General features: G+C 41.3%; 2 protein-coding genes across 2 annotated transcripts in view; both read left to right on the top strand.

Annotated features, from left to right (window-relative positions):
• LPAR3 (lysophosphatidic acid receptor 3) overlaps window positions 1-3,524 on the top strand; it is an 82,796-nt gene extending 79,272 nt beyond the window's left edge. Inside the window, exon 3 of the mRNA XM_050806016.1 lies at window positions 1,002-3,524. Coding sequence (XP_050661973.1) covers window positions 1,002-1,327 — 326 coding nt within the window. The 3' untranslated portion in view covers window positions 1,328-3,524. The remainder of the gene's footprint in view (window positions 1-1,001) is intronic.
• The window catches only part of GNG5 (G protein subunit gamma 5), a 547,759-nt gene that overhangs the window by 227,253 nt on the left and 302,176 nt on the right, over window positions 1-18,330 (top strand). The window lies entirely within an intron of this gene.

Raw genomic sequence — 18,330 nt, 5'->3', positions numbered from 1 at the left:
GATCATAGACAAGTCACTTAATTTCCCTTGTGCCTCAGTTTCCTTGGGATAATAATAATGCCAATGTCATAGTGTGGTCCTGTGAGTTAATCAACGAAAGCATTTGCCCCAGTGCCTCACTTATAGTAAGTGCTGTATAAAGATTAGTCATTATTGCTATCTGAGGTTATGATAATAGTAGGGAAACAGTAGATCCATGTCTTATAGGAGAAAAACATCATGAAATTTAGACGTAAGGTAAGTATGATCCTATGGCTAGAGACTCAGAACAGACTACTGTTCATGTTCAATTATAGAGTCTGAAAAGTAGATTTTTAACTATCTCATCATGAAAGATTTATTTCTGACCAAAAAATCTAAATGTAGAGCAGACGATTATGCAGATGGCCCATGAATATATCAAAAAGAATATAGTGCTTACTAAGCATCCACATGAATTTATGAAGAATGAAATTTATGAGTAGGTGACTTAGTTAAACCACTAGGAGGATGCCATAGACTCATTGTGTCTTATTTTCAAGAGCACATTTAGAAAATCTGATTTCTAGAACAGCAGAATGTAGGGTGAAGTGTGGGAGCCCTGGAGTCAGAGAGTTCTCCCCTCATCTCCCCCTAGAATTGGGCCTTGCTTTTCTTGTCTGTCCAATGTGGGTAATGAGTGCAACAGCCTCCCAGTGTGGTTCAGAGAACTAACAGAGATCATGCATGTGCAGTGCCTCCTAAGCAGAATGTAAATGTGAGCCTCTCATAATCACAAGACCTGGGTAAGCAGAAAAGAAAGTGAAATGAAATGTGACTGATAGTCAAGGAGGTTCCCAGCTATTTGCCTGTACCAAGCCCAGGTCTCAAATGCTCAGATGGTAGGTGGAAGTTTGCCTTGCAGTTGTCAGAACAAATCATGAGGGCCCCTTGATGCCACTGACTGAAGGCTGGGAGAGAAGAAAACCTGAATAAGCACCCTAAGGTCTGAGCGTCTGTTGCTTCCTCTTCTCTCCTTGCAGGGGCATTCGTGGTGTGCTGGACCCCAGGCCTGGTGGTTCTGCTCCTCGATGGCCTGAATTGCAGGCAGTGTGGTGTGCAGCACGTGAAAAGGTGGTTCCTGCTGCTGGCGCTGCTCAACTCCGTCATGAACCCCATCATCTACTCCTACAAGGACGAGGACATGTACGGCACCATGAAGAAGATGATCTGCTGCTTCTCTCAGGAGAACCCAGAGAGGCGTCCCTCTCGCGTCCCCTCCACGGTCCTCAGCAGGAGTGACACAGGCAGCCAGTACATAGAGGATAGTATTAGCCAAGGCACAGTCTGCAATAAAAGCAGCTCCTAAACTCTGGACGCCTCTCTGCCCACCCAGGCCTCCTCTGGGAAAAGAGCTGTTAAGAATGGTTACCTGTCTCTTAACAAAGCCCATGTACAGTGTTATTTGAGGTCTCCATTAATCACTGCTAGATTTCTTTTAAAATTTGTTTTTTATAGTTTAAAAGCATGGGCAGTAAAGAGAGGACCTGGTGCATTTAGAGAAAGCACAGAAACGGGAGAGGTACGGCAGGTCCCTACTTGTCCTGTGAACTGCTCAGAGCTCCTGTCAGTCCGGCTGGGCCTTCTGGGTTCTGGCACCATTTCGTAGCCATTCTCTTTGTATTTTAAAAGGATGTTATGAAAGGGCTTAGACCAAAATAAATAATAATGTTACTTGAGCCGCCTTATATAGCTGCTTGGAAAGTCCATGTAGTCCTTTCTGCATGCATTAACAATGTTTAGAAATGCTTCAGCAATGGTATTTTTTTCCTCAAAGAAACCATGGCCAGTAGGTAGGTGTTCAGTAGGAATCAAAGAAAAATCTACGTAAGAGCTCCAGATTAAACCTGATTTTTAACTAAAGGAACATTCTGAGGAAAAATACTTACTTAAAAGTAACAAAAAAGGTCAATGTGAAAACCCTTTTTGACCTGAAAAAGACCTTGGTATGGTCCTCCGTGCATGTGTGTATATATGCATGTGTGTGTGTGTATATATATATATATTTCCTGTTTTTACTGATTTTTATTGATTTTACTCAAAGATATCTGGGGATGGGATTGGGGAATGCTTAGTCTGACTATTGAAAGAAACATGGATCCCTGGAGTATTTCAGATACAGGGTTACCGCCCCAGACTGCCTCCCACCAGCCCACATTATTTCTCGTTTTCCCTCATGATGGTGAAAAACAGTGGAGAGCTAGTAAAGGGTTTAATGCAGAAAACAAGGAGAAGAGAATGTGAAGTTTGAAGTGCCTATGAAACATCCAGCTGATACTCCTGCCGTAAGAGAAAAAGAAGCCAAGAGAACACCAATGTTTAAGGAGCAGGTAGAGAAAACCCAGCAAAGGGGCAGAGGAATAAGAGGACCAAAGAACAGTGTGAAGAATCAAGGAGAGAGGTCAGGCACGCTGGCTCATGCCTGTAATCCCAGCACTTTGGGAGGCTGAGGCAGGTGGATCACTTGAGGCCAGCCTGGGCAACGTGGTGAAACCACATCTTTACTAAAAAATACAAAAAACTAGCCAGGCATGGTGGCACATGCCTGTAGTACCAGCTACTTGGGAAGCTGAGGCACAAGAATCACTTGAACTCGGGAGGTGGAGGTTGCAGAGTGAGCCAAGATCGCATCTCTGCACTCTAGTCTGGGTGACAGAGCGAGACTCTGTCTCAAAAAAAAAAAAAAAAGAGAATGTCAGGGAGTGCATGTGTGTATTTAAACAACTTCACTTTGCATTTAAAGACTCAAAGGACAGCGAAGGCAAAATCAATTCCCAGGCCACCTAGACTTTCCACTCTAGGACTAGAGCTGTAGCAATGATCTGTTGTGCTGTACCAGAAAAGAGAAAGAGGTGTTCATTTGAAAACAGATGTTTCTATACATCAGAGTAAAAGCTGTATTGATAAGCAGGCTGAATCCCTTCCACATAGAATGAAATATGAGCTTGACTCCAGTCCTTATCTTCAGTTACCTCCATACAAACTGGTGGCATGTTGGATTGAGCATGTAGAATAATTTTATATCTCTTATTTTTCCCAAGGTTAACGGCATCCTTCTGGTATCTGGCTTACATGTGAACTAAATTTTGATCTGGGTTCTATTTTGAATTTTTCTCCTTTAGAGACGTAAGTAGGCAACATGAAAGACAAGTCAGTAAGAAAGAAAAAATAATGTTTCATACACATAGGCTACCAACCAGAGTTTTCTATGTAAAATATTTAGAGTGTATTCTGATTTAAAATGAGAATAACTTCAAGACAGATATTATAGTATTTATGTAGTTTGCAAAAGAAGTTTACATTTTTTTTGCTATTGTGATATAACATTTATGTGCAAGAACTACTTGTAACAACAGGATTCGAGAAGTCATGCTTCTAAATATAATAGCCTAAAATAGAGAATATTATGATTTGAAAGTGTAGATTTCACAAACTCTGTATAGTATGTGGGTCTATCTGAAGCTTTTATCAAAGCTACCTATAAAATAAAATTTTGAAAGATCTGTTCTCTCTTGTTGAGGTGCATTATTGCTTTGTGTATTTTCTAAGTAAAAATATAGTTTGTGGTAACTACAGCACAAATTTCTATTGCAGAAGAAAAATCAAATTTGCCATGAAGTACATACTCTCAATGTTTTATGTAAGCATTTTGAATCTATAGCTGGCCAAAGGGTAGAGAATTGAAATTGAATTCCAGTCCCCAAATAGCTACTAAGGGATCTTTAAAGGTTTTATTTTGAGGAAAGAACCATTTTTAGTACCCTGCAGCAGAGTGTCATATTCAGAATGGTGTCTGGAGGGGGTCCAAAGTGTGGAAACTCAGGGTAGAAATATATAGCTTTTGTTTGTACGCACACACGTCTCAGCAAGGGCACAAGAGTAGGGAAGTCGGGAATATTTAGAAATGAGGAGCAGCACGGGTCACAGAGCTCACCAAGGACCCTTGACAGACCCTGGCCCTTTCTGTGTGTTTGTGTGTCCTCAGATTCTAGGATCCAAGCTTATCTGCAAGCCATCAAGATGGTGGTCCTGAAAATTTCATCTAGACCTAGTCAGACCAGCCCTTGACTCAAGGCAGAGGCTACTCCCTAGCTAAAGGATACTTAATTTTCTTCTTAGATTTGTAGCACTGTCCAAGGTGTTCTGATAAATCTGTACTGGTGAAAGAATTTAGTACTTCATGAAGACAGCTTGCTTGGAAAGAAGTAATCCTTTGGAAATAAATTGTTGAATTTTGTGGTGAATTTTTTTGAAGTGAATAGTAAACCTGGAACCAGTTTGTGACCTTGAGAAGCCCTCAGCACGGAAATGATGATCGCACTACCCTGCCCCCATTCATGTAATTCCAAATAAAAACAATACCAAACCTTGAAATAAATGTAAGCCTCCAACAAAGTTCTAATTTTCCTCACACTCAGCATCTTGATGCTTTTTATAAATACTAATTAAAATTTAGAAATTCTGGTGCCTCAGCTTCATCGGCACGCGGAGCACGCGCTCGGCCCCGGTTGGATGGACCAAGACCAAGGACCCGATGGAGTTGGCCGCGGCGGCATCAGGCGCTGCAGGGGGTGCGGTTCTCTTCATCTGCAGATGTCACCCCTCGCAGACCACAGAGCCTGCCATGCTCCGTGTTTGTAGACTAGTGTTTCTCCTGAGCTTGAGAGTGTTTTGTTTAGCTCATTAATCCTCTAATCATTCTGGGAAGGGGGTTAATAAGATTACTTGGCTCTCTTTTTTAGTTGGTTGAGCAGACATAATGAAGGTGAGGCCTGTGAAGATGCCCGTGAAGGTGACTTAGTGACAAACTCCGGCCCTGTTAGCGCCTGGAGTAAAAACACGTGATGATGCATCTCACTGTGTGCTAAAAGGAATTAAAAACATGCAAAAGCAGATCTGACTTCTAGGAGACTTACCAGAGAATTATATCCCTTTCTGGACCACGAAATGTGGTGGTAAATTGGAAACCCCTAGGGCTCCCTCCAGTTTTACACATTGTCTTTCAGGCATGGGAGTAAAGACAGGAAGAGTGTTTCAAGTCAGGGAAGCTGCGTTTTTTTGTGAGGGATGCCCTCCTGAACACATCACATGGTTTAACATATTCACAATTTAAGGCTAGTTTTCACAGATACATAGATATTCGATGGGCGATGCTGTTGGTGTGGGTTATTTTCTTTTTTTGGCCCTAATGCCGTATTTTATCTTTACACCCTTCTCTTCAGTGCCTTCTGGTGTGCTCGCTCCTAAATTAACAGATGGTAAGCTACTAATGGCAGTTGTTAGAGGTTCAGAATGTTATGTTATCTATAACTTCTGAGTTCAAGGTTGATAGTGCAGGCTGAGCATGGTGGCTCATGCCTGTAATCCCAGCACTTTGGGAGCCTGAGGCAGGCAGATCACTTGAGCTCAGGAGTTCAAGACCAGCCTAGCCAACATGGAGAAACCCACCCTGTCTCTACTAAAAATACAAAGATTAGCCGGGCGTGATGGTGCACACCTGTAATCCCAGCTACTCGGCAGGCTGAGGCAGAAGAATCACTTGAACCCAGGAGGTGGAGGTTGCAGTGAGCTGAGATTGTCCTGCCACACTCCAGCCTGGGTGACAGAGTGAGACTTTGTCTCAAAAATAAATTAATTAAATTAAGTACAAGTTTATTGTGCAAATAATAGCAAACGGTCACTGGAATCACATGCAGGTAGGTTCCAGGGTACATCAACAAAAGTGTGGGTCACATCCTACTAATGTAATGCAGCGCCTCTGCATGACACTCCATGAACATGGTTTGCAATTCACTGCACTAGCCCATTTTAGAATTTGCAGTTCTTGGCAGCTGTTTAGAAAGTTGCAATTTTATGCAGCAAAGCTTTGTAATATTTTTCTGTATCAGCAATTTCAACTTTGTATAATTCAAATTTTCTTAAAATGCATCTGTATTGTATTTTCTTATTGAGATTAGAGCCTCCACACTGTATATTAATAAGATACCTGAAAGAAAAAGGGAGGGCTGCCTGCCACAAGCCCATGTTACATCTTTTTGCATATTAGAAAAATGATAGCTCTTCTTCAAGACGCTTGCATCTGTTGGAAAGACTTTACTGCTACCAGCCAGAAAACTCTGCTAATACATGTGCCTGTCCACAGTACTGCTGACACGTGGAGATAACACATTGGACTGAAATTCAGAATACCTGTGTTCTGATTTCTGTTCTGCCCTAAACTGCCAAAGAAACTCTAGATATAATTGCTGATCTTCTAAATGAGAGGCTTAAATTAAATGATTTATAAGGACCTTTTCAGCTCCAAAATTCACTTTCTGTGCATCATCTCCCAAATGCGAATCCTAGAAAAGAGACCCAAGTCTTTGGATTCTGTGCATTTCACTCTTGGCATAGAGATTTCAAAGAAAAGGAGCTCTGTTTTCATTTACTGCAGTGGTTCTCAAGCTTTAGTGTGCAACAGAATTACCTAGGGAGACAACCTAAAATCTATGCGCTTTAGGCAGGTGCGAGATACGTCATCATAAATTCATCAGCAGGGGAAAAAGGATTTTCAAAATACAATGGAACTGCTATCCCATATGGAAAACCAAAGAGCTTGATGATTTCCTTATGTTTCCTGAGCGAACTTAATTTGATATGTGTGCGCTGCTGTTTACTCCATCAAGCCAAATAGAAAACCACATATTTATTTTACATTTAATTTAACCAACATTTTTAGAACATTTCCTAGGTGATGGAGACCCATTCCCAAAAAAACCTGCTCTTAAAAGAATAAACAAAAATCATAAATCAAGCATATGCACAAATACAGAAATAAGAGAACTAAAGTGAAAGGGAGGTGAAAATATGAAGGATGGACATGTTTCTATTGCTTTAGCCATCCTCAAGGCATTACACTGGAACACTGGTGATATTGGCTGTTGGCATTGAGGTTTTTAGATTGGGCCTCTGTAATGTGATATAGAATTATCTGAGACCTAGAGGAATAAAATCATATAAGCAGGCTTCTTTTTTTCTTTTTTCTTTTTTTTTGTTTTTTTGTTTTTGTTTTGTTTTTTGAGGCAGAGTCTCACTCTGTCACCCAGGCTGGAGTACAGTGACACAATCTCAGCTCACTTCAACCTCTGCCTCCCAAGCTTAGCAAGCCTCCTATCTCAGCCCCCTGAGTAGCTGGGACTACAAGTGTCTGCCATCATGCCTGGCTAACTTTTGTGGGTTTTGTGGAGATGGAGTTTTGCCATCTTGCCCAAGCTGGTCGTGAGCTCCTGAGCTCAAGCAATGCACCCATTCACCTCGGCCTCCCAAAGTGCTGGGATTACAGGTGTGAGCCACTGTACCCCACTAAATAGGCTTCTTTTTGAGTTAAAGACATTTTACAGTTTATGATTTGGAGATCTGATACTGATCATGTAAACTAGACTTATTTGTTTGTTCTGTTTTATCTTGCTTAGGTGGATGTCTGACCACAGGTTTATATAAGTCTTAAAGATGGGACATATCAGTCAGTATTCAGTCAGAAAAACAGAAACCATTCTGGGTATTTGAAGCAGGAAGGTATTGAAAACAGACAGATGCTTATAAAACAGTTGGAAAGGCTAGAGGGAACAAAGGCAAAGGAAGCCCATAGTTAGCTCTCAGGTTTGCAGCTAACTTTTAGGGAATTATTGCCACACAGGTCAGAAACTTCTGGAAAGTGGCCCCTGAGGCTGTGACTTGTGGAAGGACACCACAGGCCACTCCAAACTCTCAGATCTGCCACTAGTAGAAGAATATGGCTTCTGCTTCCCTCTGCCCTCTTCATCTCTTGTAATTGTCTGGTGCTGGTGGAATCTAAACTGAGATATTTACTGGGTGTGTATTCTGGGAAATATAGTTCCCAGGCTTCCAGCCTTTCTGATACAGGGGACAGCGTAGAAAGGAACAGCAATAAAATTGACTGTCAGCAGACAAGCCAGCATACAGAGAAGGAAACAAATGAAGGGGAGAGGGGTCTTCTTGGATCCTGCAACTTTCTCCTTTCTAAGAACAACTGTATTCGTTTTTTATGACTGAGGGAAGAAGATAATATAACAGTTTTAGAGTAAGGTGAAAATTTTCTTAAAAATAAAATGCTGGGGCCAGGCGTGGTGGCTCACACCTATAATCCCAGCACTTTGAGAGGCCAAGGTGGGCGGATCACAAGGTCAGGAGTACAAGACCAGCCTGGCCAACATGGTGAAACCCCATCGCTACTAAAAATACAAAAGTTAGCTGGGCATGGTAGCAGATGCCTGTAATCTCAGCTATTCAGGAGGCTGAGGCAGGAGAATCGTTTGAACCTGGGAGGCGGAGGTTGCAGTGAGTTGAGATCGTGCCATTGCACTCCAGCCTGGGCGACAGGGTGAAACTCCATCTCAAAAAAATAAAAATAAATTAAAAAAAAATAATATATTGGTGCATATAACATAGGAGTTCCACATTGTAGTATAGGGATCATCCAAAGACTGAACGGAAAAAAGCCTAAAAAGAATATAACATCAGGCCAGGCGCAGTGACTCACACCTATAATTCCAGCACTTTGGGAGGCTAAGGCAGGCAGATTATGAGGCCAGGAGATGGACACCGTCCTGGCCAACATGGTGAAACCTCATCTCTACTGAAAATACAAAAATTATCAGGGCGTGGTGGTGCATGCCTGTAATCCCAGCTACTCAGGAGGCTGAGGCAGGAGACTCGCTTGAACCAGGGAGGCAGAGGTTGCAGTGAGCTGAGATGTCGCTACTGTACTCCAACCTGACAACAGAGTGAGACTCCACCTCAAAAAAAAAAAATCATAGTTCACTTATCATTAGCTATTCGATATCCAAATCTGTGATATCGAAGTTGAGTTTAGAGCATGAGAAATAAAATGTGTGTGGTCATAGTTGATATAAAACCATGGCAAATACATCAATACGTAGTCTTTCCTTCAGCTTTCCAGATGGTGAGTAGAATAGGGTCTTGAAACAATAATGAATGAGCAAAGGGAGGTGTAAAATATGGATATGCAAAGTCACTTTAAAAGTCAGACTCAGCGTTCCTATGATCTTAAAAGATGCAATGGATCAAAACCTTCTTAGGGTGGAACAATAACAGATTGAAGTTTCAGGGTTTGTGGGAAATAAGACAAACTTTTTAACATAGAAATAAGAGTCTGATTAATGCATCTTGGGGGAAGTTGTGATTTAGGGATTATCTTGATTTTGCAGATGAAGAAAATAAAAGACTGGAAGATTGAATGAGTAGGGTACATAGTGATCAAATCAAGGATCAAACTTTGCTCTCTAAGCTCTACTTTAGGTCTTCTCTATTCAGGAAAAAAAAAAACAACCTAGTTTCTGAATAACTGGATATAAATTCAGATTTCAAAGAGCCAATGTTTACTAAGAATTAGCCTATTTTAGGGATTAAGAATGTTTGTGCTTTTTGAGTAATTCAGCTCCCGAGAATGTATGTTGAAGAAATTGTTCTAAATTAGGAAAAGGCTTTGTACACAAAGGTGGCTAAAATGACATGATTTATAGCAACTGGAAACTTCTAAACAATCTAGTACAGGGTAAATATGAAGCACTGTAGTCAAGTACGTGGACTCTGGAACCAAATTGCTTAGATTTTCATCTTAACTCTTTTACTGACTAGCTTTGTGTCTTTGGGCAAGTTCCTCTGTGCCTCAGTTTGTATTGTAAAATGGGAATAGCAGTCTTACCTATCTCACAGAGTTTTTGTGGAGATTACGTTTTATGTAAAGCACTTAGAATAGTGCTGGGCACTGTGTATTTGCAGTTATTGTTATTGATGGATTCTATATAGCAATTTAAAGTTATAGGTGTGAATAATCTAATAATATTGAAAAACACATATAATGTAGAATTTGTTGATGGATTGGCTACGGTATCAAGAGATGTGTTTTAAGGATGACTTCAAACATTTTGGTCCAAACAACCACAAAAGTGGAATTGCTTTTTCCTAAGATAGAGAAAATGCTAGGAGCAGCAGATTTGGGAGTGGGTGGGAATCAGGAATTCCATTTCAGATGTGTGACATTGAATGTCACCGAGACACAACCAGGTGGACATGTCAAGAAGGCCACCAGATAAATATAAAGCTCAGGGAAGAGGTCCACACAGGAGATATCAATCACCAGTATATGGATGCTGTTTAAGGTCATGAGGTTAGGCAAAATCGCTTGAACAGTGAGTGTTGATAGAGATTACAACAGGTCTGAGGGTTTCCAGTGTTTGAAGTCAGATAAATGAGGAGTCGGTAAGGAGACTGAGAAGGAGAAGCCAGTGGTATAGGAAGAGAGCTAGAAGTCAGTGGAGACCCAGGAGAGAACAACCATGTCAGATACTGCAAGTCAAGGCTTGAGAAATGACTGTCCATTTGGCCTTGGAGGTTATTGGTGACCCTGACAAAACTGTTACGGTGGAGTGAAAAGGGTGAAAGCCTAACAGGAAGGAGTTCAAGGGAGAATGAAAGGAGAGGACTGGAGACAGTGAGGACAGGCTACTTTTGAGGTTTTTGTTTGTTTTTCCCTGACAAGGGACCAGAGATATGGGGCAATAGCTAAAGGGGCATATGAGGTCAAGGGAGGGGTTTAAGGTGGGAATTATTATAGCTTATTAGCTCTTGGTGAGAATAACCCAGTGTAGGACATATACAGGTGGAATAAGTGATAACTCAGGTGAGCGGTGACAATTGATGGAAGGAGTGGGCTTTAGGATATAGGTGGAGGAGTCTGGTATTCGACCTGAACAGGGACATTCCATCCATAGTAAGAAGAGGAAGACAGGGTATGAATGCAGGGAGTTAGAAGACAGGGTGAGAGCATTCACTTTTTTTTTCTCCTGTCGTATCAGTGAGTGCCCCAGATCATTAGCAGAGGGTAATGGTAAAGGAGGAGGTTTGAGGAGAGGAGAAGGTAAGAAATCACGCTCCTGAGGAATAGGGCAGTGAGTGGACCAGGAGACTTAGTAGGGCAGCTAGACCAAGGCCCCCTCAGTGAGGCTAGGGGGCACAGATTTAAGGTGCTACCATTCAGAACGGCCATGTGTCCTTTGCAGCCCATCTAGCTGCCTGGCTGTAGTTATGCTGTAGACAGAGTTGAATTATTTTTTCAGGCAATGTCTGGGCTCCACTAATTGAATCAAAATCTCTGGGGCTTGGACCCAGCCATAGATACACCCAAAGTGATTGTCATGTGCAGCCAGGGTTGAGAACCATGGATTAAAGCAAGAGGGTGAAGGGGAGGTACAGTGAAGAGCCTGAGCTCCAGGAAATACAGCTGTGAAAAATTCAGTATATGTTTAATTACGTAAGCATGAGCTATAAATTTAACTGCTATTGTAATTCAGAGAACAGGAGTCAAGGAGGAGGAACCAACATTGACTGAGTACCTACAATGGGTTAGGAATTGTGTTAAACACTGTATATGCTTAGTCTTGAAACAACTGTTGGAGATAAGAATTTTAACCTCTACTTTAGAGTAAATATGCTGAGACTGAGAATGAGGATGTGAGTTACCCACAGGTCCACAACTAATAAGGAGTAAAGCCAGGATTTGAATCCAGAAGCAATTTACTCTAAGATTATTGCTTAAGATTTTGTGGAAGATGTGTGACTTCAGTTGTGTGTTAAAGGAGCAGTAGAATTTTTATTTTGGAGATGTAAGAGGGTTTCCTAGCTAGAGGTAAAAAAAAAAAAAAAAAAAAAAAAAAAAAAGTCTGGAGGCAAAAAAGAACATGAGGAATTCAGGGAATATTCAGGGAGAAGGATGCCTCCCAGGGCCAAATGGGTTGAAATAAATGAAAGAACGAATGATCTAACCAACCAACCAAGGAATAAATGAATTAGGAGAGTGTCTGTCCTCAATGGCCAGTTGGCTGGGCGGCTGACAGTGTACTCAGGGCCCAGGGAAGTTGCATTGCAGAATAGCTAAGTGAATGTTCCCTGCATTGTTTATACAATTCATTATTTTTTTAAAAATGATAGCTGTTGGACTCCACTGAGATCAAAGATGGCCCCTGAGTATGAGCTCATTATCATCTGTCACCATGGCTTGGGAGCTTTATGTGTCCACAGAATCTCAGAATCCTATTTCCCCAGCTTTAATCTCAGGGTCGATATCCCAACACAGCACTGCTCATAATAAATAGCTAGTATTAAATGATAAAGTAGGCTACTGTGTTTTATTTTATTTGGCTTTCAGGCCAATCAGTTTTATAGCTGTCTGTCTGAATGCTGAAAAAAAATTCTAGAGACAGCTAAGAATCATAAGAAAAACTACAATATACCGACAAAATGAACCTTTATCTTCTCCACTTCTCCCACAGAAAGAGGCCCTAGGTAGACTGTTGATGATACATCTAATAAGCTGGGTGCTTATGGAAATGGTCCTTTTGATTGGTTTGCAGAGTAACTCTATTTTATGCCCCTTCGGCCTGTGGATACAGCTTCTCATCTGCACCTGTGTGATGTGCTCAGTGACAACATTGGTTTGCTTGCCTTCTCACAGAGATATTTTTTGCTTTGATAATATGGAAAATCGTAATTCCTGAATTAGAGCATGAGAAATAAAATCTGTGTGGTCACAGTTGATATAAAATCATGGCAAAAAAAAAATGGTGTATGAAAAATAAAGTAGCATCTGTCCTCATCAGCACTGCTGATTAGAAAGCTGCATTTCTCCTTTCTTTGCCTAGGTATTCCTTTGGGAAATATATGTGGTTCAAATATCTTGCCTGTCCTTGGCCAGAAAGCATTCACTTTTGAGTTTTTTTGTTTTCGTTGTTGTTGTTATAGAAAGAAGGACTACGAATGACCCAACCAGAAAGTATGCAATAAATTTAACATAAAAGGCAACTTCTAAGAATAATTGTTATGCTTGTCTGAGTTTCAGTTTCTGTCCCAAGAAAGTCTTTTTAGTTTAAGTCACTCATTGATGCAGTTTGCACTATTCAGCCATTCACAGAGCAAACTTGTATGAAGTATCTATCATGGGCTAAACAGTGTGCTGGGAACCAAGAAAGATAGTGAGAGAAATAAAATGGACCCTGAGCTCAAAAAGCACTTACATTAATGACTAAGGCTCTTCCAGTAAATACTGTGAAGCAACAGGCCGGGCGTGGTGACTCACACCTGTAATCCCAGCACTTTGGGAGGCCGAGGTGGGCAGATTGCCTGAGCTCAGGAGTTCGCCGCCAGCCTGGGCAACGCGGTGAAACCCTGTCTCTACTAAAATACAAAAAATTAGCTGGGCTTAGCGCCATGCGCCTGTAGTCCCAGCTACTCGGGAGGCCGAGGCAGGAGAATAGCTTGAACCCAGCGGGCAGAGGTTGCAGTGAGCCAAGATTGTGCCACTGCGCTCCAGCCTGGGCGACGGAGTGAGACTCTGTCTCAAAAAAAAAAGAAAAAAAAAATACTGTGAAGCAAGAAAGGAGCAACATACTCACTGATTGCCTATGCTATCTCTCACCAGATTTATGACTATCAAAAAGTGCCATTTGGATTGCCTTTATACATGTTGCAGCATATGATATAAAACTCATTGCTATGGAACCAACTAGAATTTTCCAAAGAACCAATGACTTCAAGGACATTTGTGTATGAGATACACATGTTCTGTAGATTATATAAATGAATTACAGACATACTTTAAAAATTATTATTGCTACCCTGAAGCATATTCCATTATTTTTGTTTCCATTATTATTTTTTAATTATTAAAATCCATTTGGTTCCCTTGCAGAAGAATGCAGAAAGGCAAAATACGTTTAGCTAGAGAGGAAGTGTGAAGGGTAACTGGGAGTGCTAGGACTGGTGTCACCTGAACTGCTAAGGGGTTGACTCCATTGTCATCCCATGGAGGAAATTCCCAGAGTTAAATGCAGACTCTTGCACCAAAGAGGACACAGCTCATTGGCTTCCAGGACACCATATTCTCTTGGTTGCCCCTTCCAAGTCTCTTTTACTGGTTTTTACTCTTCTCCCTGGCTTGTAAATGCTGGAGGGCACTGCCACTTGTCCAGTTCTTTTTTCTATCTACCCTCACTCTCTTCATGATCTGATCCAATCATATGGCTCTAAATAACATAATAACATCTATCTGTGGACAACTCCCAAATTTCTATCTATGGCCAAGACCTCTCCCTCTCAAACTCCAAACTCATGTAGAAAATTTCACCTAAACAGCTCGCATACATTCCCTTCTGCCCCCAAACAACTCTACCCACAGTCCTTCCCATCCCAGTTGATGGTAACACGATTCTTTAGATTGCTCCGGTCAAAAATCTTAGACTCCTCTTTCACTTCTCTTTTTCTCACACTCTTCGTCCAATATGTCAACAAACTGCCTTGTTTCTTTTTAATGTAAAACCAGAATCTGACCACTTCTCGCCACCCCCTGTGCTATTTCTTGGACTGTGCTACCTTGATCTCTTGCCTGGATTCCTGCATACCCTCTCATTGGTCTTCCAGCCCCTACCCTTCTTCTTCTACATCTATTCTCCACACTGCAGCCAGAATGATCCTTTTACAAATCGAGTCAAGTCATGTCACTTCCCTGTTCTGAACTTTGCAATGGCTTCCCATCTTATTAAAGTGATGTCAGCGACCTTCATGATTTACCCCTGTCACCTCTTTACCTCTCCTCCTTCTACTCTCCCCCTCACTCACACCATTCCCATTATATCATCCTCTTGCTTGTCCTTGAACATGCCAGGGATGCTACTGCCTCAGGGCCCTTGTGCTGTTGGTTCCTCTCCCATATATCTGCACATGGCTTACTTCCTCAGCTCCTTCAAGTCTGTATCCAAATGTCTCCTTCTACATGAGACTTTCCCCAACCATCGTATCTAAATTGTAACCCACCCCACTCCTGGTTGTGACCTTCCCCCTTCCTCTGCTCCATTTTTTTCATAGTACTTATCATCTTCGAAAATGCTCCCCCTACTAGAACCTAAGCTCCATGAGGCAGGAATTATTGCCTCTTATGTTCAGTGATCTATCTCAAGCACTTAGTACAGCCTGGCAGATAGTAGGTGTTCTGTAAATATTTGGATATAAATAATAATGAATGAATGTATAATATGCAGGAGGAAACCTCCTTTTAAGGAAATTTCCATCTGCTGAGTTTGTTTTTTAAGCTTTGCTAAGGTATAATTGACACAAACAATTGCACATGTTTAATGCATATATTTGATGAGTTTGGACATATGCATACACCTGTAATACCATCATCACAATCAAATTACTAAACATATCCATAACCTCCAAAGATTTCCTGGTGTTCTTTGTCTGTCTCTGTGTGTGCATGTGTGTGTGGTAAGAACACTTAACATGAGATCTATCCTCTTAACATATTTTAAAGTGTGCAATACTGTATTGTTTCTTTCCATTGAATTTGTGTTCATATAGTCCCTAAGAGAGCATGGGAACACTCTTCTGAACAACTACTCTAGGCACACAAGTTCAAGTCCAAGTATTCTTTGGTTTTGGTTTGTTTTGTTTTTTGTTTTTTGAGATGGAGTCTCGCTCTGTCACCTAGGCTGGAGTGTACTGGTGCCATGTCGGCTCACTGCAACCTCTGCCTCCCAGATTCTCCTGCCTAGCCCTCCTGAGTAGCTGGATTACAGGCACCTGCCACCTTGCCCGGCTAGTTTTGGTTTTGTTTTGTTTTTTTTTTTTTTTTGTATTTTTAGTTGAGACGGGGTTTCACCTGTTGGCCAGGCTGGTCTTGAACTCTTGAACTTGGGTGATCCACCTGCCTCAGCCTCCCAGCATGAGCCACCACAGCTGGCCAAATTCAAGTATTCTAATCACTAACACTTATTGTGTGCTTATACGTTGAGCACTGTGGGAAGCAGTCTGCATGCACCATTTCTTTAAATTCTCACAACCCAATGAAGTAACTTGGAGTGATGTTACTTCCATTGTATAGACAGGAGTACACCAGTACACCAGATCAGAAAGTTTAAGTGATTTCCCCAAACCACACAGCATATATATGTATATATAAATTTCTTTCTCTCTTTCTTTCTTTCTCTCTCTCTCTCTCTCTCCCCTGCCTCCCTCCCTCCTGTTCCCTCCCTCTTCCTTTCCTGTCCTGTCCTGTCCTGTCCTGTCCTGTCCTTTCCTTTCTTTCCAGGGTCTCACTGTATCACCCAGGTTGCAGTGCAGTGGCATGATCATAGCTCATTCGAACTCTTGGGCTCCAGTCATCTTCCTGCCTTAGCCTCCTGAGAAGGTAGGACTACAGATGCGGGCCACCATGCCTGACTAACCTTTTTTTTTTTTTTTTTTTTAAATGGGAGTCTTGCTATTTCCTTCCTTCCTTCTTCCTCCCTCCCTCCCTCCCTCCCTCCCTCCCTTTCTTTCTGTCTCACTGTATCACCCAGGCTGGAGTGCAGTGGTGTGATCATAGCTCACTGCAGCCTTGAACTCTTGGGCTTAAGCCATCCTCCTGCCTTAGCCTCCTGAGGAGGTAGGACTATAGGCGTGGGCCACCATGACTAATCTTTTTTTATTTTTTAGAAATGGGGGTCTTGCTGTGTTATTCAGGCTGGTCTCAAACTTCTAATCTTAAGCGAACCTCTTGTCTTGGCCTCTCGAAGTGCTGTGATTGAGTTTCTTTATCACTCTACAATTCTGCCTCCTTTAAGTAAAGACCTATTGTCAGGATTGGTTCTTTGGTATTCCTTTTCCAACAGTTGCCCAAAGACCTAAAAGAATTCTTACCCAGCTGTTTGAAACAGTGGAAAGACCTCAGAAGTGTGACCAACGAGTCAGGCAAAGCCATAAGAGAGCTGCCAGAATTCAACTGGATATCATTTTAATAAGCCTAACAATTAATTATCCTAACAGATTCAAAGAATGCAGGATTCTATCTATCAAGTTCAAATGTCTTTGGAGAGAACCAGAAAAAAATATACATATATATATACACACGCATATATATATGTATACCTATATACACAAATATACATCTATCTATCTATCTATCTATCTATCTATCTATCTATCTATCTATCTGCAAAACCTAATTGGGTGAAGTATGCAGTCCAGGGGAGTGGGGTGGGGGTGCTGCAGGCTTCTGTGAAGAGATGAAGAAACTCGGTAAAGTAGAATGTGAACTTGGGGACATGGACTGTGAGACACATCATCTGAAGGGCATTGATAGCGCCGCTATAAATAGAACTAAGCATGTTCCAGCAGCATTGCTGGCAGGAAGGCAGTCAGCATCCCAGACACCACCTCTGGGCGTTACCATGACTCATGGGAATGACAGTTAGCTCTTTTGTGGGTGCAGTGGGTTGAATGGTGGCCCCTAAAAAATTTACCTCCAAATCCCTGGAACTTGTGCATGTTACTTTATTTGGAAAATTGATCTTTGCAGATGTAATGAAGTTAAGAATCTTAATATAAGATTATCCTGGAATACCTGACTGGGCCCTAAATCCAATGACAACTGTCCTTATAAGAAAAGCAGAGACTCGTGGAGGCAAAGGTGCTGTGAACATGAAGCTAGAGATAGCAGTGATGTGGCCACAAGCCAAGGAAGCCCGGGAATGCCAACAGCCACCAAAAGCTGGAAGAGGCAGGGAGGGATTCCCCTCTAGAGACTCCTGAGGGTCATGGCCCTGCTGACACCTTGATTTCGGACTCCCAGCCTCCAAAACGGTGAGCAAATAAATTTCTGTTGTTTGAAGCCACCTGGTTTATGATGATTTGTTACAGCAGCCCAGAGAAACTAATACACTACAGTGGGTAAGTATCACTCAACCCTAGGCTGATTTCAGTTCAAGTATGGATGTGTAATTTCCTTAAAATTAACCTGTTGTATATTAATACTTTATGTGAGGTAGAAGCACATATTTGGTATCTCACATGCACGCAATGTTTAAGATATTTGGCCTAATATTAAAATGAACAGATTTTAGATTCCAATTTATAATGTGTGAATAATTGATTTAGATTTAAAGTTATAATTTTACTAAGTTTATATAGATCATTGAAAATATTTAAAGGAACTTAAAGTTAACCCTATTCATGAGTTTGATGGATAGGTATTCTCTGTTAAGTACTCAGAAAGATTATGTTAGTTTAATCAGAAAATTGAAGTAATTTTAAAAGAAATGGAATATATTGATTTATAAATTCAGTTTAAAATGCTTGAGGATGTTAAATTAGCTAAGCTTATAAATAGGATCACATATTATTCAAAGGCCCTTAACACAGTTCTTGAAAATGTGACAGACCATATACAATATACAAGAAACAATAAGATTTTATGCAGAA

Source organism: Macaca thibetana, chromosome 1 (assembly GCF_024542745.1).
Source record: "Macaca thibetana thibetana isolate TM-01 chromosome 1, ASM2454274v1, whole genome shotgun sequence".
NCBI lineage: Eukaryota > Metazoa > Chordata > Mammalia > Primates > Cercopithecidae > Macaca > Macaca thibetana.
This window is presented reverse-complemented; position numbering and strand designations above follow the sequence as displayed.